Raw genomic sequence first — 23,181 nt, 5'->3', positions numbered from 1 at the left:
AACAGCTCTAAGGGTATATGGCTCAGAATATTATCTATAACCCTTCAGGAGGAACGAAAGGTCCTTGACTTTGTTTAATGGTTAAACCATTATTATTTTGTCCTGTTTGACTGTTTTCCTTTGTTTCTGCATTTTCTCACTTCTCTGATTAAATTTATTTTTGGAACTTGGGGAAAGCCTAGGAGGCTAAAGTTTTTCTATAAACAAGAGGCAGGTGGAGGACATGGGGGGAGGGGAGGAATCTGTCCCAGAAAGGCCCCATAGGGTCCTGCTTGATTATAAATCGTAAACTAACATGATAAAAGTTTTCATTCTGACACAACACTCAGATATAAAAGAAAACAAAGATACAAATATGGGACTATGGTTTTATTTTTTTTTAATTTTATATGCTCCAAAACATTTAACTTGGAAATTTTCACTAGAAGTAGGAAAATAAAAAACAGTAAGGAACAGCAGCACGAATACATAATGCATATTTTAACTGTGGATACATTAAATGTATGTTAATGTAATACTTCCATGATAGCTCATATTGTGTTAAAAAAAAATAATACAAGGAGGTGATACTAGAGAACTATGGAATCCTGTATTCTGTGGTAGAAGGGGTATCCTTATGCGAGTCAGAAAAGGAGCCCTGGAAGGTGGAGAGAGAAAAGTGACAAGCAATCTAAAACTAGCATATAAGCCAGCTGTGGGTTTTTAAAAAATGGCATTAAAATGAATCTCCCACTTTAATGAACATCAGAGAATTCCCAGTGGGACTGACTGTAAAGGCAGGAATGTAAATTTCATTGTGGGGTTTTAGCCAATGACTCTCACCTCACTCTACTGTATGCAAACAAGTAAGGGAAAGTCTTCACTCATGATCTGCACCTTAATCAGCATCAAACAATTCACAGTAGCCAGAAACCCTATAAATGCAGCAAAGCAGACAAGCCTTTAACTAAGTCTCAAAGCCTAGATAACATGAGAAAATTCATAATGGAAAAGAACCATACAAATTTAAGGATTATGAAAAATCCTTTAACAGAGTTTAAGTTTTAGTAACCATCAAAGAGTTCAAAATGGAGAGAAACTGCAAGTGTAATAAATGCTACAAGGTCTTTAGGTTATCACTTACCCATTAGTAAGGGCCACACTGGAGAGAAACCCTTTAAATGGGATCAAAATGAGAAGTTCTTAGGTAGTGATTCATTGTTTAATTCAGCATCAAAACTTCCATAAGAAAGAGAAACTTCATGAATATACTGAATGTGCAATGGCACACTGAACAGTATTCAACCAGAGGGGTAGACCCAAATGCTGAAGTGGACAGGTGCTTACAGGTGCCTTCCCAACCACCCTAAATAAAACAGCACCCCTCTTGAGTCACACTAGCCCCATGCCCTGCTTTATTCTTCATAGCACTCATCACTCACCAAGCTACACATGTATTTCTTAAAATGCGTTAACTTCCTCCACTAGAAAACAAACTCTGGTGTTTTACAAAGCTATATACTCAGTGCCTAGGATAAAACCTAGCATGTAATAGGCACATAATAGTTGTTGATGAGTGAATTACAGTAATTATAGTACTTTTCTTATGTGGAGTATTTGGTATTTTGAAGTTAATCCATTCTAAATGAAACAATTTACATAGCAGGCTTTAACACATACAAAAATGTACTGTCCATTGTTTTGTAATACATCACAGTAAAAAGCATTATAACTGTTATGGTCTACAAATTATTCTCCAATTGTGTGGGGGATGAAAAAGTTGTACAAAAAGCACCCAACAGTAGCCCCATTAGTGTACCAACCAGTGAGAGACCCAAGTGGTTCACAGGGTCATGAAGACAAAATGGAGTTCCCAGCTTCTGAAGAGAAAGCTCTCTACTTTTCTCTGGTTCTAGATCTAAATGATACTTTACTCTTCTGAGGAGTAATTCCCTCTTGGCCTTGTCAACCACTGGTACAGAGGTCAGGGCAGTTTGGGATCCAAGAGCAGTAACCCTTTTGTGGCAGACTTCAGCACTTAAGAATCATGCCTCTTATGAATTCAAAAAACATTACTAAGGGCCTACTATTCATTAAGCACTATGCATAAAGATAAATTTTTAAAATATGGAGTTTGCCAACTCATAAAAATGACTATAAAGCAATGTGATCAGTGTGATAACATGGGTTGGGGAAGTTTCAGGGAGCAGAAGCAGAGTGACATGTAACTTGGACTGAAAAGGGCTGGAAAAAGCCTTATGGATCCAATATCACTGGAGCTGAGTCCTAAAGGATAAATAGGTATTCACTTGACTACAAAGAAGGGCAAAGTGTTCCAGCCAGAAGTAATGAGGATATTGAGGAAAAAATACACACAGCACATTGGGGAAGGAACTAGTATACTTGTGATTGATCGTGATTCTCCAAAAATGGTGGGGTGAGGGTGGGCAGTCAGTGATTTAAACCTTTATACTTAGAAAGCACAAAGGTTATTTTCGTAGCAAAACTTGTAAAAGCTAAGTTAAATAAAAATCTTCTTAGCTGTGTAAGGATAAACAAGGAGACAAAGGCAGAGATAGGGAGAGACTCTCCTTGTCCCAAGCAGCTCCATCAGAATGTTGATCAAAAATGAGCCTAAGGAACTGGACTAGAAAATGATCACACAGGAAGAGCTGCAGAGATGTGGCTGGCAAGGTAGGCAGAAGTAGGTTACAGCATTCTGTGTTGCCCTGCTTCGTGGAAGATCAAAAAAAGAGAAAACATGAACCGGAAAAGATTTTAGATGAAAAGTAAGGATTAGTTGTTTGAACATATCGAATTTAAAATTACTATGGGATGTCTAAGTGAAGATATTTAATAGGCAGTTAGAAAGGAGGTTTAGAAAGCAGAAGCTGGGTTTCAAGCTACAGGTTTGGGAGTCAGCCTAGCATTACAGGTGATAGAAGCTGTGGCTATCAATAACATCACATAAATGCACAGTTGACCCTTGAACAATGACAGAGTTAGGGGTGCAATCCTCCTGGCAGTCAAAAATCTGCATATAGGGCTTCCCTGGTGGCGCAATGGTTGACAGTCCGCCTGCCGATGCAGAGGACGTGGGTTCGTGCCCCGGTCCGGGAGGATCCCACATGCCGTGAAGCTGCTGGGCCCGTGAGCCATGACTGCTGAGCCTGTGTGTCCGGAGCCTGTGCTCCGCAACGGGAGAGGCCACAACAGTGAGAGGCCCGCGTACCAGAAAAAAAAAAAACAAAAAAAAAACTGCATATAACTTTTAGTCAGCCCTCCATATCTGCAATTCCTCTGTATCCAGAGATGCAACCAACCACTGACTGTGTAGTACTGTAGTATTTACTACTGAAAAAAACCCCACGTATAAGTAGACCCACGTAGTTCAAACCTGTGTTGTTCAAGGGTCAACTGTAATTAGAGTAAGTAAAAAAGAAAAAAGGGAGAAAGGAAGAAAGGAAGGAAAAATGGGAGAAGAGGGAGGAAAAAGAAAAAAACAGTATTCTGGAAAAGAGCAATACGTACAGGATATTGGCAGAAAAAAGAGAAGCCTCGGGGGAATGAGGGAGCCGGCAGAGAGGAAACGTGGAGACTAGTCTTCAACACGAAGCAGGATACCTCTTTTCCTCCTCAAAGGGGGGACATGAGCAGGGCAAAATGGGTGAATAAACACTGACCTCCTCATAGTCTCTATTTTCTTTAAGACAGGACCAACAGCCATGCGCTAGGGGAGGGGACAAAGGGCCAGAGGAGCGTGATGAGGCAAGTTAGAGGTTTGGATTAGCCACAGTGGGAAAGGGACAGGGGCCACACTAGTAACAGACGCAAGGCTTACACTGAGGGCTCTTCTAAAGCTGAAGGCAAGATACTTAGAGTGATTCCACTTTGAAGAAGCTGCAGGAACTTCACATGGAACTCAGCATCCCAAAAAAAGAAGGTGGAACGATAGGATTAATTCAATGTTGAGGGACTGCAGAATGATTAGGCTGAAAGACCAGGGGAAGATGGATTTGAAGGGACTGCAGAGAGCACGTCATATGGTGCCCCATAAGGCCAAGGCTGGACAGGGAAGGAAGAAAATCTGAAAGAGGCTGATGGTGAGGAGAAAAGGGGGCAGCAAGAGGAGGAGGCTATGAGGAAGGCTCAAGAGATACAAAAGAAATAAGAGAGAGAAGAATCAATCAAAATGAGGAAGTAAAAAACTGGAAAGATAAGAATGTCACTAGCTATTGAAATTTAAGATTTCAGAAAGAGAAACTCAGGATGGTGATATTCATGTTGAGGCCGTGGGAGTTAAGTTCCTGGAATGTGATGAAGTCAACGGCCCAGAGGTGAAGGATATTGGCAAGGTATCAGACAGATCATCCCAAGACGACAACAGAAACTGAGGTAGACAGAAAGACTATCAGCAAGATACCAGGTGGGGCTCTTGGCCTTTAACACTCACCCCTACAATTAAAGACAAAAACTATTAAAATTTCAAAACATGAAAAGATGTGCTCTAAAGACATAAGACTAATGGCAGACTAACCTAACTTGGTTTTATCTTCATTACTCATTTAATAAACCGTGCATATTCTTTTAAACAAAATAGGAAAATCATTTTGAAATTTTTATAAAATGCCTAATAGACTAAAAATTTTAAATGCCATTAGTAGTACGTGGTGAAACAAACAAAAATTCTTTTGTGGAGTCTTTCATTATTTATCTTAGTCTGGAAATGGTATATGGATGTTGGTCACAATTTTTCATTTTGCCAATTTTTATATCTATAGCATATATACAAAGCAAAGAGGGGACTTGATTTTAATCTCTGAAGTGCAGCAAACTTCAAGACAGGGAGATTAAAAAATAATCTAAAAACAGTTAAAATGTTCAATTTTATGTTATGTATATTGTACCACAATAAAAAAAAAATCTAAAGTAATAGAAAAAAACTCTTTATAGAGATAAATTGGATTTCTCCTTAGTATTAGTTACAGGATATCTGTAGTTCAGAGTGAGTTAGAATAACATAAATGCCATTTTAGATATTAAAGAATCATTCCTTCACAGGTTTAAGAATATATAGTGAGGGACTTCCCTGGTGGTCCAGCGGTTAAGACTCTGCCTTCCAATGAAGGGGGTGCAGGTTCGATCCCTGGTCGGGGAGCCAAGATCCCACATGGCTCACGGCCAAAAAACCAAAACATAAAACAGAAGCAATAATGTAATAAATTCAGTAAAGACTTTAAAAATGGTCCACATCAAAAAAAATCTTTTTTTTTTTTTTAAATAAAAAGAATATATAGTGAAAGATGGTGATGGCATTTAAAAAGGGGTAATAACCATGCTGGCTATCTTTATGTAGTGTAATGTTCCTAAATTCAGTATCAATATGTCTTCTTTTCTGGAACTTCCATTTCCTGAGCCTTTTTTTTTTCCTGTTTGAAAAGAAGTAGATGAACTTACTAGTTAGTGTGATGCTGAAAGAAGTTTAAAATTTGTTTTGCATTTGTTGTATTCCATTCTTGCTCTTTCAGGGGTCCTTCGCACACAGATACATACTTTTTCAAAATTTTTTCTCCTACTTCTCGGAAATCCAAAGGTTCTTTGTGTGTAGTGTAGCTTGCTCCAGAAACACCAGTATCCACTTCATGATTTTCTGGCTGTTGATCTGCACAATGCTTCAATCCCCAATAACACATTTCTCCACTGTACATCATAGCCAGCAAATGAATGTCACTAAATATTCCTGGGAAAGTCATTTAAGTTGAGAGATTAGAATTTAAAAAGAAACCCTGGTGATTAAGACTCTAATAAAATCCTTTTACATCATTAAGCATTTTCCCTTCTCATTTAACAGCTGTACTTAGAAAAGCCAAATATCACTAACACAATCCTCATTCCATAGGCACTTCTATCTCTATTTTACCTATAAAAGAGACCCAATCCCACCCTCCCCCAAAAAAGAATTATTTTTAAAGAATCATATAGGTCAGTGTGTTAATCTTTCTGGTGTTCTCTTTAGGATCTCTTTGAGAATCTAATCTAAATCGATGGAACCTCTCCCAGAACGTACATCCCATATTCCGCATACAATTTCAGAGCACTCAGAGATTCCCTCAATCCCATCCATGAACACAGCTTTTACTTAGGGGTATACTCAGGATCAATAATACAGTTCCTATATTTCTACAGCAGTGTACAGAGATGATCCTGCATAATCATGTCCCTTAGAGGCCATATGATTCTAAGTTACCAAAGATGTTAAATTGTATCCAAGATGCTTTATGTTCCCAGGAAAAAGGAATACATTGCAGGATTTCCATCAAAAGTTAAAAGCGTGCTTATTATGGAAGAAGGTGATTATATAATTAAACATTTATGACACACAACGTATATTAATTTGATATAAAAACAAAAAGACCTAGAATTGTAAAGATCTGGGGATAAATTATCGACTTTGTATAACTCACTAGAGCTCTTTAAACCTCAGTTTGCAAAAATCAGGATTCCACATGCCCTACTTATTTCATGGAATTTTCTTAAGAAACACATAAAATAAAAATGCATAAACCATAAAGTGCTATTAAATTATATGACTATTTAACTTTTTCAAGTCATAAAATACAAATAAATGATCTATTCTACTAGACAGGTACTTGTGTGACTAGAAAAGTTTACCTCAAATAAATGAGCATCATAATCTCAGTTGCTCACCTAATATGGCTCATCAGAAATGACTATGATAGTACTAGAGATATAAAAATACAAGAAAAATTCAGCTTCCAAAACTGTTACCGTTTGTATTATCTTGAATCTATTGCAAGTTTTTGGCAGTCTCAGAGTTTGTCCCTATAGGTAACCCTTCACCTCACCTCCAATTCAGCTTATAAATAGTAGCAAGAGAAGGAATAAGCTTAGCAGACGAACTGATTCATTACACTGTTATATCAACAAAAGAAATAATTAAGAGCAGAATCTGAGGCTTGCATTCATGAACATACGATGGGCTACACTCTATAAATTATGCTTTCTATGTATAAGACAACTCAGTAAGTACAATGCATATTACCCATAATCACTTCTTTTCACTTCATTTCTTCATAGTTAAAAGGTCATAAACCTCACAGAAAAAGCTGGAATAGCATTAGATGTTATTTAGAATATAAAAAGAAACAGACCTAGAATCAAGAGGATCTGGGTGTAAATTATTGACTTTGTGCAACTCACCAAAGCTCTTTAAGACCCAGTCCGCAAAAATCAAGATTCCACATGCCCTCCTTAATTTCATGGAATTTTCTTAAGGAATAGTTTGCTGTTTTTTCCAAATTAACGATTTTCACTGCAGAATTATATTTCATATTAGATAGGACATTTCACTGAATTTATATCCTCTTTCATTTTTGTGATCCTACACCCTAATTATTCCTCAAAAGACTGGTAGAGGGGAGTAAGGAGATAGAAGCAAAAATGAAAAGAAGGTTAACTTTTAAGCAGACTAGAGCCTTAGGAGGAGGAGCTGAAGTAAGTCCCACAAAGTGAAGCCACTTGGGAAAGATGAGAAGTGTTTGCTTAAGGGAGAGCTGGCATTCAATTTGTGCCCAACTCTAAGTTAGCCTCATCCTTTATATTAACAAGGAGTGATGGTTAAACAAGGTACACAGATATCCTTTGGAAAGGTGTTTCTGAGGAGAGAATGAATAGCTATATGCTAAAGAGTGGTTCTCAAACTTTAGCCTGCATTAGAATTACCTGGAGGACATGTTGAAATGCTGATTGCTGGGCCCCCACCTCCAAAACTTTCAGATTCAGGTATGGGATTGGGTCTATGAATCGGCATTTTTTAACAAAGTCCTAGGACCTAGGGTGAGGCTGCTGGTCCACAGACTATGCTAAACTACTGTACTGCATTAAAATACCAAAGGAAGAAATGAACAACGTAAAAATTACACATTCTCGCTCTCTACTCCCCCAAGGAATCCATTACTCTGTAGCTATAGTCTTTTTGCTGATACAAATTTTCCTTGGTATTTTTTCTGCTAATGCTCAGCATTGTTTTCAATAAAATACTTCACTTTGCACTGCTTATATCCTTGGCGAACACATCAAGAGAGTGCGGGGTGCAGGGAGGAAGAGAGTGAATAACCCGTGAAGTAAAAGTGATGGCAGAAAGATGACCTTCATAGAAAAAAAAGGTGGCCAGACTGGCATTCTCTAGAAGCACTGATGTCTAAATCTGACTGCATCATAATTACGGTAGATTATAAAAACAGATTCCTGAACTCCACATATTAAATCAGAACCTGAATGTGATACACAGAAATCTGTATTTTTGGGGACTTCCCTGGTGGCACAGTGGTTAAGAATCTGCCTGCCAATGCAGGGGGCAAGGGTTTGAGCCCTGGTCCAGGAAGATACCACATACCACAGAGCAACTAAGCCCGTGCACCACAACTACTGAGCCTGCACTCTCGAGCCCACAAGCCACAACTACTGAGCCCACACGCCACTACTACTGAGCCTGCGCACCTAGAGCCTGTGCTCCGCAACAAGAGAAGCCAGAGCAATGAGAAGCTTGAGCACTGCAACGAAGAGTAGCCCCTGCTCGCTGCAACTAGAGAAAGCCCGCGTAAAGCAACGAAGACCCAACGCAGCCAAAAATAAATAAATAAATAAATAAATTTAATTTTAAAAAAAGATAACATAAAAAAAAGAAGAAAAGAAAAGAAATCTATTTTTAAACAAGCTACCCAAGCAATTAGTGATGTCAATTCAGAGCTGCTCCTTTAAGCCATCTGAAATCCAGGTTCTGGGCTAAGCTATGAGCCAAAGGCTGCTGGGAAGGGGGCTCTTCAGTGGCATAAAAAGGGCATAACCCAAGGATGTGCACAGCTGAACAATCTTTTAACCTAGTTAACTCCAGAGTTATCCTGACAAGGCTATTTTTATAAGGGCCCACAGAAGAATGAACCATAGAAATGAGATAAAAAGATTTACTGAATACATTACCTGGTAATTTTTAAAAGCTGAAAATTTAATGGCATACAGGTAATGACCAAAGGACAAAATGATTATCTCACCTTGGAAAACGAAATAAAAATCATACTAAGTATACACTGTTCTGAGTTTTATGTAAAATCAGGCAAATTATCATTAAGATCTGGCCACAAAAATATTTTGATGACTCCTATAGAACTTTTCTCTCTAATTAGTACTAAGAATTATTCCGAATTATGTTTTTTATATTGACTAACAAAAAATTTAAAAAAAAATTAGAACCACTCCACCAGGGCCTTAAGAGTAATTTAGCCTATGAAAAGTAGGCTTCCTGGCTTCTAATCTACATCTTGAGGAATGAAGTATGGAGGAACAAACTGCTTTAGATGAGAGCAAGAAGTCAGCACCAAAAGAGGACTGATGCCTGTGGCAAAACCGCTAGGGAGTTGATGTTGTTTTGTTGTTTCCTGGAAAAAAGAGACCCTTTCTGTGCCTTTGATTCCCCTGTTGAAGAAGCAATGGAAGATAGAGGCGAGTGTAATCAATTATAATCCAAGAGAAGACACCAGTATCACAAGCATCGTGATAAAAAAATTCTAGGCCATGAGAATATATGACTTTATGACTAGAAATGGGAGAATAAGGGAAATTGGTGACTTGTGCTCTTTTCTTTGGTTCTAAATAAGCTTTAATGCCCATCTCTGCTTTTTCTTTTAAATCAATCCATGTGGGTGAGGAAATTTTAGAAAGATCATTTTTAATGCAGGTAATCGGTTCACTAGTTACCTGGAATAAATACTTCCCACAAATAAATCAAAACACCCCATGTTTGTCAAAACATCATGCCCACTGAAGGAGCACCTTATAGTCACAAGTTTTTTTAGGACAAGCTACTTGCCTGAATAAACTGAAGGTAACAACTTTTGGACAGTCATATGTTAATGGCTCTTAAATCATGGTGTTTTTTTTCTGTGTGATGTTATCTAATAGAAAGGAAAAGCCTATAGAAGCTAACAAAGAAAGAATTAAAATACACTTATAAAATTAAAACACAGAATTTTCCCTAAGAAGTTTTCTTCTTATTCCCCATGTTTGAATTTTCCCCATCAAAATTTCCCCAAAATTTCAGATGAAGCATAAAAGAAAGTTTACACAAAGAACCTAACATCACTTGCTAGCTATGTGACCTTATCAGGCTTATCTGGACCTCAGTTCTTCCATTTGTAAAGAGACGCTAAAAGTAAGTGGTTCTTCCCTCTCAAACCTCAGTCTAAAACCCAAATGATGCTCTATATCCAGTTCCTAACATTTTTAAGTGCATATAAGTTTATGACAGAAACTAGCAGTTACCACCCAATATTCATTCTTCCTTTCTTTCTTAGTAAAGAGACATTATTTGGGATGGCAATGTATCATGTAAAGGGCTATACATCCCAGATTCCCTTGTAGCTATATGAAGCCATGTGATTAAATTCTGGCCAGTGAAATGTAGGTAGAAGTGTTCTAAGTGTTGTAACAAACTTGAGAAGGATGAAAGAAAGACTTGGCTGAAAGAAACATCCTTTTGCCATTCCTATGGACTGGAACACAGGTGAGACGGAAGGAGCTCCACCAGCATCTTGAGACACTGAGAATGGAAGCAATGTCCTCAACAGGGATGCATGTTGCACAACTCTGGCAAGTACTGTTTACACGCATTCTATATAACTCGCCTCCTTTTGAAGCTGTAGCGCTCCACTTTGAAAGACGATGGAGGAAAAAGATAGGAACCTAATGATGCCATGAAGCCACCATAACCAGCTCTAGACCTTTTTGAAGTGAAAAAGCAGTAAATTTCTCCTTGTTTAAAAGTTACTTCCAGTCTCAGGACTTCCCTGGTGGTGCAGTGGTTTAGACTCCGTGCTCACAATACAGAGGGCCTGGGTTCAATCCCTGGTCAGGTAACTAGATCCCACATGCATGCTGCAACTAAGAGTTCTCATGCCGCAACAAAGGAGCCCGCCAGCCACAACTAAGGAGCCCGCCTGCCGCAACTAAGACCTGGTGCAACCAAATAAATAAATAAAATAATTTTAAAAAATAAAAATAAAATAAAAGTTACCTCCAGTCTCTGTTACAATTAGCTGAACCTAGAGCAGGATCAGGGCTTTGTGGGGATGCAAAGTAAGTAAAAGCAACATGATATATTACTGTCCCTAAATTACTAAGCAGAGATTAGCAGTATTTCTCTATATTACGTGAGAAGATTTTTTTTTAATTGTTTAAAAAGCCCTTTTATTATTTTTCTGTCTATAATGTAACCTGAAAGTTATTTCAATCAAAGTTAAATCTAGTAAACTTCTTAAAATTTAAAAATGCTTTAAAACACTTAGAAAACTACAAAAAGGATCACATTACCTTCGCTCAGTAATTTAGCTGTGTCTAGGTCTTGGAAAGAAACTCCTTCATTTAACTGGATGGGACACCGAAAATTCAGCATCTGTAGCAAATAACTGATTCCATCAACAAGGTACTAAATGAAAGTCAAAGATAAAGAATCCAAGTATTAGATGCAGAACTGTAGAAACTTCAAATGTTAATATTTTTACTCAAGAGAATATTGGCTAATATACAGATATATCATATGATTATTACATTACAATATAAGGACCTACTACCCAAAAACTTTTATAAGTATAACCCTCTAATTAGTAAAAGAGTATGGGAAAAAAAGAGAAATCATTAACCAAGAACACATGATTCAGTAATATACTTGTCAAAAATGTCATCAGAGCAAGAAGAGGTTAAAGATAATAAAGATGTGTTCAAAAACTTGTTAAAAATATGGATGTACTTTATTACAATTTAGAAATATTATGATCAAACTTTTACATCTGAAAGTGTGACCTCTCATTTGCAGGCCCACATAAACCATGTGTACAATCAACCTAAGTTAGGAAGGATCCTTAGTGATACAAATATTAAGACAGGATCTTTGGATTTACTAATTTGGTCAGAAGAGTCAAGAAAAATCAGAGGGCCACAATTTCCTAGGAGGAGGGTCACGTGGGATCTTTAGGAGTGATCTGCTGATAGAGAGAGGCTCACAACCAAGTTTGTTTTCTTCAGGCCAAAAATATGCTTAGAAATTAATATAGATTATCTATCTTGTACAATAAAAAATAAAAATCCAGAACTTAAAAAAAAAACATATAAAACTTCCCAGTTTACAAAGGGCTTTTACATGTTATCTTATTTAATCTTCGCCGTAATTCCAATTTGTTTAAGATTACATAGCTGGTAAGTACAGGCCTAGAATGCCAACCCAGGCCCTTTGATTCCTCTACTCTTAATCCTGTACTAAACAGCTTTTGGAAACCTATAAATGTCAACAATAAAACATGTATGAGGAATGCTTTTTCACCTTTTTAAGCAAGCTAGATTTTCTTGTGAGCCATTCTCTCCTTTTGGTCAGAGAATGACAATACATGTAGAGTAGGGCTCCTCGTCTCCAAGAGAGACATTCCAGGAGTTCATCCCCAAGCAAATCGCAGTGCTGAAATACAACAAAGACACAGCTAAAAAGAGAAACTTCGTGTCTGTAAAAATCAAAATTAAATTTCAAAATATTGAGCAATTAAAAAATACTCATTTCACAAAATTTGCTCTTTACTTTAGCAACCTACACAGGAATGCCTTACTCTGAATCAATTAGAAATATAGAAATCTATTGCTACGTGAAAATTAAAATAACTACTCCAATTTACAAATATTTCTAGAAAATTAATGTTCAAGTATTTTAGTAGCCAATTCTCTAATACATTTGAAATATAAGTATTCCATAATCTGACTGAAAAAATAAGTTTTCAGAAATATGTTACTTGAAACAATTTCTACTACTGCTAAAATAAAACAATGAAAAGATATACACAAAAACAATTTTAATAAATCAAACTTCTACTATGTGGTATCATTTAAAACTTGGGATTATTTGTTTCCACAGTTAGCATTCCCTGATAAACACAAAGAGCAACAAAGATATCTATGTAGAGAAAGCCAGCGGACAGTTCAAGATGAGAAATCATTTGCTTGAAAGAGTAGCCAGGGCTAGAGACAAAAATCTTGGAATCATCTAAACAGAGACAGCAGTAAAAACAAGTTGTCAAGCAAAGACAAACTACAGACTATCAGAGGATTAAGGAGATATCTTTGGGGAGTGCCTATGTTTCCAGATTGGAAGAGAGGGGAGATGCTTGAAAAAGAGCAAGAGCAAGCCTTCTTAGAGATGAAGAGGAGCATGCAGGGCCTCCAAGGGATGGGGTGATCATTGGTAAGAAAGGCAACAAATGTCCAGGCAGAAGAAGACTGAAAGGACGAGAGATGTGGTATTAGGTTACTAGGGACCTTCAAGAAAACACAGCATCTGTAAAAGTAAAGGGAGCAGAAACAGCAAATGTGTATGTTTAGAAAATTACTAGGCACTGTAGTTACAATATAATTCCATCAAACAAACATTCTGAAACATATTTACAAAAATATGATACTTGAGTTGTGACATCAGTCTGAAATGTTCAACTCTTATGTCCCTCCTTCAATCTTAATTTAAAACAAAGATACATTTAAGAAAAAAAAATACAGATTCTAAAGGGTAATATAACAGTAATCAGCAGCATCCCACCATAATTCATAGTTGTGCAAAACTTACTTTTGGATGCATATTATTTTCTTTAACCAAAATTTCTGGTTCTGAAAGAAAACTGATCAACTCTTTTACTTTTTGTGAAGAATCTTCAGGAAAATCTTCATCTACTAGCTTGTTCTCCTCAAAATATGTCATGTCCAAAATAGCCTGAAGTAAAAGAGAAAAAAAAGTATAAATGATTTCAACTCGAATAAATAATTCTTATAGTTTAATCTTACATATATATACTTTATTAGACATTTAAATCTTCTAGCACAGTATTTAAGTAGTCAAACTATCTAGCTATAAATATAATCTAAGATGAACTTTATAGTAAACTTCATAGGATTTTACTAAAATACTGAATTAAGATAATCTAGTTTCCCTCAAAAAGTAAAATGGGTATTTATGTTTTAATTCAGATAAGCTAACTATATACAATATAATTATGAAAAGTATAATTATTATAGTCTTTGCTATTTGTACATATATACTTCCTGAACATTTTCTAAATGCCTGCCATATCAAGACAAGGTCACTACCTCTAGTTTTGTATACTGAATCTTCAAAGGATTACCTGTTTCTCAAATGAAGCACCAGCACTTTAAAACTACCCAATCCTTTTTCTTTGTTTAATCTACTGGACTAAGACTAAGGAAACTGAGTTCTAACAAAGGACAAGTCATATTTTATCTTTGTTTTGGAGCCAGTTTCTTCATTGACAAAATGAAGAAACTGATCCAAATGCCTTTCAAAGTCCCTTGCTTTGAGGGTAAAATGAATTAACATATGCAAACACTTCGAACATTACCTAGCAAACAGCACTACTTAAGTGTTGAGTGCTCTCGTGTAGAAGGTCTAAGCCAGGAAGGGAGAGATTATCATCCTAAGGAAAATGACCTGGTGATTGAGAACCATAAGTAAGATCCAAAGGGGTTTGGGGAATTTTAATCTATATTTCTAATTCTTTTGCCTTATTCTTAGAAATAAGTTAAAATGTTTAGAACTCTCCCATGTGAAAGAAACAAGACAAGCAAGGAACCTTCTGAAAGAAAAGAGAGGTAAATTTCTCCCAAATTGTAACAGCTCTCGGGGGTTTGTGGGTAGTTGTTACAGGCTCATTCAACCACATCGGAAGGCAGAAAGCATCTCCATGTACCTCCTAACAGAAAGCAGAGTGTCAGGCACCTAAGTGCTATGAACGTGCATTTTGGAAACTTCACTAAGTTTACTCTATTTCCTATAAACCACTTCATCTTTATTATCCCTTGGCAATCAAGTAAGGGCATACGAAGCACTCTGTCAACTATAAAGTGCTATACAAATGTTACTTACTATGATAAAATTATATGTTTTTTTTTTTTTTTTGCTGCACTGCACAGCCTGCGGGATCTTAGTTCCCTGACCAGGGATCGAACCCATGCCCCTTGCAGTGGAAGCACAGAGCCTTAACCGCCGGACCGCCAGGGAAGTCCCTCAAAATTATGTTTCTTAGTGTCCACTTGCCTCAGCAGTGTTTGAGAAAACTGAGAAAACACATCTTATCTGTAGAAAGGTCTGAATTTGAAAGTAAAAAAAGGGGAGAACAGAAAAATCTTATGGACTTGCATAACAAAAGCACAGGTAGTCAAGTTGAGAATCCAAAGGAAAGGTGAATTTCAGGGAAAAAAAAAATAATCAGAGCCCTTATAGAAACCTCCATTCCCTCTGACTAACCTTTCACACCTTGGAAATTGCACATTTGAGTGTTTTTTTGTTTTGTTTTAATTAATTTATTTATTTTTGGCTGTGTTGGGTCTTTGTTTCTGTGCGAGGGCTTTCTCTAGTTGTGGCAAGCGGTGGCCACTCTTCATCATGGTGCGCGGGCCTCTCACTATCGCGGCCTCTCTTGTTGCAGAGCACAGGCTCCAGACGCGCAGGCTCAGAAGTTGCGGCTCACGGGCCTAGTTGCTCCGCGGCATGTGGGATCTTCCCAGACCAGGGCTTGAACCCGTGTCCCCTGCATTAGCAGGCAGATTCTCAACCACTGTGCCACCAGGGAAGCCCCATTTGAGAGTTTTGCTTAATTATCTATAAAGGGAAGCAATACTGTTATCTGCAAGATTTTTTTCCTTTTTTATCAACACATCCAATAAACTTTTCTTCTTTGTAAGGATACTTACTGCCTTACAGCTTCAAGTCTATATGCTTTATACATAGTTTTTTAACACAAACACTTTAAATAGAGAATAAACTGCTTTCATCACACCTAAATTTTGGAGTAACCCTCTTAAATAAGCAAACTGCCTCAACAACGTCAGAAACCACATCTGTTTCAGTACCTGTGTGTAAAGTTCAAGAAGATTTGATGGATTTGAACATTCTTTGTCTTCTCCACACAGAAGTTTCAATTTTTCTAGAGCTGCAGAGGCCCGAATTAAAAAGTGATCTATAAGAGATAAAAACATGATTACTGGAGCAGCGTGGGGTCATCATGGCACAGCTGCAGCAGCTCCGGGTGCAGGAGGCAGTGGATTCTATGGTGAAGAGTCTGGAGAGACAGAACATCCGGAAGATGCAGGGCCTCATTTTCCGGTGCAGCGCCAGCTGTTGTGAGGACAGCCAGGCGTCCATGCAGCAAGTGCACCAGTGCATTGAGCGCTGCCATGCACCCCTGGCTCAAGCCCAGGCCCTGGTGACCAGCGAGCTAGAGAAGTTCCAGGACCGCCTGGCCCAGTGCACTATGCATTGCAACGACAAAGCCAAAGATTCAATAGATGCGGGGAGTAAAGAGCTTCAGGTGAAGCGGCAGCTGGAGAGTTGCGTGACCAAGTGTGTGGATGACTACATAAACCTCATCCCAACCATGACCAAGATGAAGGAGTCTCTCTCATCCATTGGGAAATAGATGTCTGCTATTGGCCATCAGGGCTGAAGGCAGGAATCTATTTAAAAAGAGGAATGGGGATTTGGGTTTTCTAAAGTTTATGAATGAGGAAATTAAGGATGGCAGCAAGTTTAAGGCCTATGTCACTTGCCTCTGGACACTGGTTCCTTTGTGTTTGAATCCTAGAAAGTGAAAAAACCTGGTGCTAAAGTTTGGGTCAGAGATAGCACAGGAGAGTTTTTGTGAGCCTGAATTTCATGTGGCAAGTGCTTATCCTGGCAGCAGGGAGTCTCCCTTGTACCAAACCAGAGCCCTCCAAGGTACCAGCTTCTCTTAGTACACAGATATCAACAGGCTGGCAGGTTCATCTGACCTGCTTATGAGCTGGTGGAGTGTGAGGAGAGGTGTTTCTGTTTGTTGCCAACCTCCTGTTTACCAGAAGGATCACTACAACATTTTCCACAAACTGGAAATAAAACAAAATCCATGAGGTCACTAATTTAGAAGGGGAAAGGGGGGCTTCTGGGGATTTGTTTTGCTTGGTTTTGTTTTATATACAAGGGCATGAAGTTACTTTAAGATGTAGAGTTGGGAGAGGTAGTTTGGATAAAAACTTTGAAAGGGTCCTTGCGGATATTCATTTCTGGCCATCAAGATGTGGATGCACATTTCTTAAAATTCTCACACATTACATCTTTCAGCCTGGAGACCCTGCAAAAATATAAGAAGCGCTATCACACTGGTAGGGGAAGCAAACCTTCCCCCTAACTGGCAGCCATAATGGGCCCTGAGGGTGTCTGCAGCAGAGTCAGCTGTGTGACAAGACAATCTTGCAGTGATACCCTTGAAGGGAAAGGGGGGATTTTGATTGTGCTATATGCTAGTATTCAGGAATGAACAGCAAAAGAGGAATTGTTAGCTGCATAATTAAGAGAGTTATGAAGTACTGGCCTTGGAAAAATCTTGTTTTCATAAAACATAACAGAATGAAAGCCTAAACCCAGTATTGCTTACTTTGCCCCCTGTAATAACAGAGCTCTGTTGAGACAATCCCCTGGCAACACGAAGGTCAAAGGAGAAAAAGTAAGCAACTCAGGGGCGAGCTGTGACTCCTTTAGGGCAGAAAAAGGGACAGCCCTCCGTTACCAGATACCAGTTTTGCGACCTGCGTTGTTCTTGCCCCAGTTCTGGCACCTTATCATTTTATTAAGGACCTTGCTGTGTTTTTACCAACTTATTACTTGAAATGATAATACAGAATGTCTGTTTGCTGTTTCAAGACTGTGATATATTTTCCTAGTGGTTTGGTTTTAAAAATAAATAAGACTTAATTTTTCTTCAAAAAAAAAAAACATGATTACTTCACATAGTTTCAGAGTGTCATTTAAATGAAAAAAGTTACATATCTAAAATGATGAAATGAAATTATTACAGCATGGTAATAATATCTTTCGTAAAACATGAAGTACATCATAATGCCTAATCCTACTTAAATGTATCATGGAAATTTATTCTTGAAAGCTGGACTGAAAACTTTCTAGGTTCAGCTGCCATTTCTTAAGTGCAATCTGTATTTTCATAATGCTTCTTTTATGATGTTGACATACTCAAAATGTTTAAGCAATAAATTTAAAACCTGTATTGGAATAGTACAAATAATATACATAAATCTACAGAAAGGACTTCCACTAACTTATAACTTCATAAATATATTCTCCAAAAAATAACATGATTGATTAAATCAAATGCCTCATAAAATGTAAGCACTCTGAGCAATTATAACTTTATAATTGTGTTTATGTATTTATGTATGCAAATAGCTGTTACAATTAAAATTACACAAACTACCTAAATATTTTACTCCTTTAAAAACCTAGAAATGGGACAAATTACTTAATGCCTTCAAAACCTAGACAAAATTAAACTAAATACTTCTGATATACCCTCTAAAAACAACTCCCCCTCACTTCCCCTCTACATGGTCTAATTTCTTCCTTTTCTCTTATGTCATATTCTCTTTGCTTCGACGTCTTCACTTTTTCTTATGGATTTTTCCTGCCTAACCTACAAAGTGTCCATACCAAGGTGCCATCCACACTTCTGCATCACCTCACGTAGTCAAATTTAAATATGCCCACCATCAAGACGCTTAAGTTCCTAAGTATGCCCCTCTGTGGCTTCCTCCTGAAATATATATCCTTCTCCCCTCACTGGCAAATGGACAGAAAATGTAGCACTTGGTGAGGGTCCATCTGATCCAGCCTCAGCACCTACACAGGTACGTAAGCTGCTCAGCATTGGAACAAAAGCACCACCAGCTTAAGCTGCATCTGTTGGCAATAATATGATGACTTTAAGTTTTCCCTGGTAAAGCCTAACCTGTATCTAAACCAGATTCTGAACGCTTTAAGATCCACTATTCACCTAAATTGAAAACTACTTCTTTAGCACTGCCCTCCTATCTCTCCTCAGCCCAGAAGTATCATCCACACAGCTCAGAAAAAAATATTCTATTGTGAACTAAATTGTATGAAACATGGTACTCCTTAGGTACTTCTTAAAACACTGAGTTGATATTTTCTTCTTAATTTGCAGGATTATTTTAAATGTAAAGACTTGCACTTAGTTCACTGAACCGCTGCTGAAGGAGTATCTCATATGAATTCATGACATAATTACAGAGGTGGAGGGATAATGGCTCACAATTTTAGAAAATTTTTATGAAATGTAGTATTTTTCCTAACCATTCAAGGTAGTGACTGACAAGGCAAAGACAAGTGATTCTTACATAGTCCCTGGAAAAGGTCCCTCTCATGGTATATTTCCATAAAGTAAACATACTATGCTTGTACAATGAGAAAAAAATGAACAAAAATTTACCAGAGGTAAAAAGGAGAGTATTCTTAGATGGACTAGTGTCTGGTTGTATCTGATCTAATTTAAAGACAACAGGAACTATCAATCCCTATAACCTAATATAAATATCATTAAAGGACAAATTTTAGGTGCATATTATTTTTGTGCTATGGGAAAATACAAGTTCAATTCAAATACATGCAACCATGTTTTAATTAAACTTCATAAATATAAGAAAATCTTGCTAGTAATACTGATGAATAGCTCATTAGGTGGACCACTATTATTTTAATTCCAGTACACTTCAGAACTTTAAAGCCTCCAAACAAGAATATATACCACTTTAATTTTCAGCCCTCATTCTAGACTGGATTAAAGAACTCGTCCATTGGAAAATGACAATGGCTTTTGGTTTCAATGGTAAGTGAATAGCATACATTCTTTGATCTCTTTAGACTGATTCTAATGGAGTTGGAATGGGGTGGAGATCACTGAATAGCTTACTTAGAAGTAACTTAGATACACTTCCAGGTACAGCTACTACTGTCCATGAACTAACTATTCATGTGATTCACTTACCACAAACCGAAAAAGAAAACAGCTCAGGGTAGTCTGTGGGTTTTTAAGAACATACGCCTAAGAAAAGAAAATCCAGCAAATAATCTTCACTGGAACTAGAGCCATTTTATCATGGACCCTATTCAATAAATTCACCAACTACTCAATCGCTTGGGAAAACGTTCCACTACTATTTTCCTATGAGTTTGATGACAATGAGACAGTCCACAAGAATTTTTAAAACTGTCTATCTGTAGTAAAGGTGCAAAACTCAAAAGGAAATAATGTAGAAACGTAGAGGCAGCTGGTAAGTATTGAAAGAGAACAAAAGTCCAAGTAATTCTCCGTCAGTTTTTCAAAGGAAACCGCTTAGACATTTCCAAGAAAGTATTCTAGTACTGACAGGGCCCTTGTGAGACCTGAGGTGATGAATGTGAGAGAATTATCGAAATTATACCAATGTAAATCTCTTCTGTATTGTTTACAGCTGAGTTGAGAATCCAAAACATAACACAGAAATTCACAACGAAGCAATGAAAAAGTCGAACTGTTATACACGCCTAGCTATCTCTACTACACGCAAAACCATTACTTATTTGCGTACCATCATCCAACTTTAACAACTCTTTTAAACTTCCACGTGTACTTCCATCCAGATCTTGCCCTTTTCCCAGTTGCTACCGAGACAGTTAAAGACAAGCAGCACTAATATGACTGGGATTTCAGCGCTTTTCACGGGTTATGAAAAATGGGGTCTGGAAGCAAACGCCTTGCCTTTAGGCGTTGTGAGTTCTTGGAAGTGGACCAGCGACCCCGCAGCGCGGGCCAGAAGGGCAACACCTTCGGCAGTCCTGGCCTGGGATCCACACGGACAACAGGCCGCAGCCTCGGCCCCTACGGCCGTAGACCGCCAGCTCTGAACAACCGTCCGCCCGCCCACCTCCCTCCCTCTCCTCGGCTCCCTCACCATCTTCGCCGGCGGCTTCGCTAAGTTGTTGTATGTGGGCCTGAGCCAGGTCCCCGAGCTCCTCCACTCGCCTCACCACACCGGAGCCTAAGGCCGCCATGGCCACAACGGGCGGGCGCGCCTAGTCACGTGACTGCGCCGGCCTGAGGTCACCTGATACCCCGGCGCTGGCGGGGAGTGCGGGGGTGGAGCTCTCCTGATGGGTGGGAGGGGACCCCAGCTCCAAAAGAGAGCAGGCTCAGGCCCGCACAGGTTGTTCCGGGTTATTTTCTTCTCGGAATTCTCTCTCCAGAGCCCTGAGCAGCAGGCCGACTTTTTAGGGCGGGCGTGACGTCAGCACGCACCTCCCCTCCTCTAAACCAATCGGAAGCCGCCCATGTCCCCACGCTGATCCAATGAGAAGCCAGATCTCTGGGTGCGAGTGGGAGGGGACTTGGCGGGGGCTCTGACTAGAGAGTGCCGAAGTGGCTGGCTGGTGTCTGCCCTGTTTCCAGGGCTGCAGCCGCAGTCAATAGAGCAGACAGGAAAGTCTGAAAATAGGACTGTCTGGTTTTGGTTGCCTAAAATATGCAAAGCCTGGGAGACACTGCTTTGGGAAAGATCCCTGGTATTCTCCCTCCTTGCTGCAACTAATAAATCATTCCTTCTCTGGTTAAAAAAAAAAAAAAAAAGGACTAGCTCTCCTGGAGAACATCCAAGTCTCTAAGAGGTTACTGTGCGTCTAGGTGGGGACCTCCAAACACTGGTGGAAATTCCCAGTCCAAGCGGTTGAGGGTCGCTTTTTTAAAGTTTAATTTTAGCAGCTGGGTTTGTTTTATTTCTGGTCTGCTTTGTCCAGCTCATATTTAACATATTCATCACCATCTCACGTCCAATAGTACAAAAATTTTGCATTTACAAAAATTTCTATTGCCATACATCTGAAGACCATGCCTTAAAGCCCTTCGTGTGAAAAGTTCATCCTCTCAACTGTGAGTTTCAAAGCACTCAGGAGTCTAACTTCCACTTTGCAGTCCCTATTTTCTTGCCTCTGGTCAAACAAATCTTTAACTCATTTTTTTCATTTTTCAATTTGACATAGTTTATCCTGAATAATCTCCATCCTATCTTCTTTCTTATGAAAGATAGTTTTTTATTGAATAGAAAATACTAAAAATAGGTGCCAACTAAAAGTTGTCGCTTGTCATCTGTTGCCATTCTACAAGAATGAAGTCACTAGCCACTGTAGTCGCTGACCTTCAACACACTCTGAAAGGAGTTCAGGGTAGAGATCAGAAACGAGGCACACTGTACTCTGGGAAAAACTGCAGAACAGACCTTCAGATAGTTAGATATTTTCAGGAGAAGGTTTTGTGAGCCCAATTTCTTGTGTCTTCTCATTTCTAGAAAACCAGTAAAATCATTAATGGAGACATCTGCTCCTCGTGACTAGCAGCAACCTTCTGCCAAAATGTGTACTTGACTGCACATATCCCCCTTCACTAAAATCATATATACACTGACAGTTCCTCAGAGCTATCTATAGTACAGGCTATTGTCCTCATGAGGCCCCAAATAAAACTTAACTCACAACTCTCACGTTGTGCACTTTTTTTGCAGTTGACATAAGGAAATAGTGTAATTGACCACAATGACTTTCTAGCTGACCTTTGTAACACCAGTTTCTTCTTCCTTCAATTCTCCCTAAACATAGGGAGCAGGAATCAGGTATTAATTTTGTATCCTCAGGGATTCCTACAGTGCCTGATACGCAATAAATACTCAGGAAAAGTTTATTAATTAAACAAAAATTTCATGTTATCTTGTCAATATATTACTCTCTAATCAGGAAGCTGAAGACCAGGAAGGTTACATTATGTGATCAATGTGGGCTAAAGAATCAAAATTCTTATAAGCATTTGACATCTCAAAATGCCAAACCTCACTAAGTATATGTATTAAATAAAATTTACAATTCCAGAGATTCATTAAACAACCATGGACTTTCAGCGGGAAACATACCTGACACTGGGAATTATTGCTCAACTGATAGTAAGTGTGTGCATGTCTTCAGAGAGAATTGGAAGGGATCTGAGAACATATAGTACAGCCCCTCATCTCCGGGTGAAGAAACTGGACAGAATTTAACTATTAACTGCTCCAAATCCTAGAATACGTGATACTGTGATTTGTCCAAAATCATACCAAAGTAAGCATGTGTAGAAGCCCCTCACCATAGATATAAACAGCTAACAACCGGCCCTCACCAATGCACACTGAAGAAAGGGCTTAAAGCCAGAAACCCAGTCCTAGAAAAGAGGAAATGTG

The 23,181-nt window shown here is 38.5% G+C and overlaps 1 protein-coding gene and 1 pseudogene across 2 annotated transcripts; one reads left to right on the top strand and one right to left on the bottom strand.

The window, feature by feature from the left end:
• Positions 1-354: 354 nt before the first annotated feature.
• RIMOC1 (RAB7A interacting MON1-CCZ1 complex subunit 1) lies at positions 355-21,195 on the bottom strand. Of its 2 annotated transcripts, XM_022598389.3 has the most exons (7): positions 20,875-21,195; positions 15,949-16,055; positions 13,652-13,795; positions 12,371-12,502; positions 11,365-11,479; positions 7,201-7,312; positions 5,603-5,719 (listed from the first exon to the last, which is right to left on the bottom strand). In XM_022598389.3, exons 1-7 carry the CDS (start codon positions 20,972-20,974, stop codon positions 5,710-5,712), a joined length of 720 nt encoding a protein of 239 aa, XP_022454097.1. In that variant the 5' UTR covers positions 20,975-21,195; the 3' UTR covers positions 5,603-5,709. The 2 variants fall into 2 exon arrangements, with proteins under 2 accessions (XP_022454088.1, XP_022454097.1); XM_022598380.3 differs by lacking the exon at positions 7,201-7,312 and having other exon boundaries at positions 355-5,719; positions 20,875-21,191.
• LOC149749540 (TIM double twin CX3C motif protein pseudogene) lies at positions 14,414-18,251 on the top strand (annotated as a pseudogene).
• Positions 21,196-23,181: the final 1,986 nt, after the last annotated feature.

The sequence above is a fragment of the Delphinapterus leucas genome, chromosome 3 (genome assembly GCF_059928025.1).
Source record: "Delphinapterus leucas isolate spDelLeu-1000000601 "Yukka" chromosome 3, BTC_Dleu_Yukka2, whole genome shotgun sequence".
Lineage (NCBI taxonomy): Eukaryota > Metazoa > Chordata > Mammalia > Artiodactyla > Monodontidae > Delphinapterus > Delphinapterus leucas.
The sequence above is the reverse complement of the archived record's forward strand: the minus strand, read 5'-3'. Positions and strand labels throughout refer to the sequence as shown.

Bases quoted from the DNA above. Each gene is read 5' to 3' on its own strand.
- RIMOC1 (XM_022598380.3), bottom strand. From the start codon at position 20,974: ATGGCGGCCTTAGGCTCCGGTGTGGTGAGGCGAGTGGAGGAGCTCGGG. The intron at 13,796-15,948 runs GTACTGAAACAG...CTTTTACTTCAG, and splicing joins TTCTTGAACTTTACACACAG to GCTATTTTGGACATGACATA. The intron at 5,720-11,364 runs GTAATGTGATCC...TGACTTTCCCAG, and splicing joins AGCTAAATTACTGAGCGAAG to GAATATTTAGTGACATTCAT.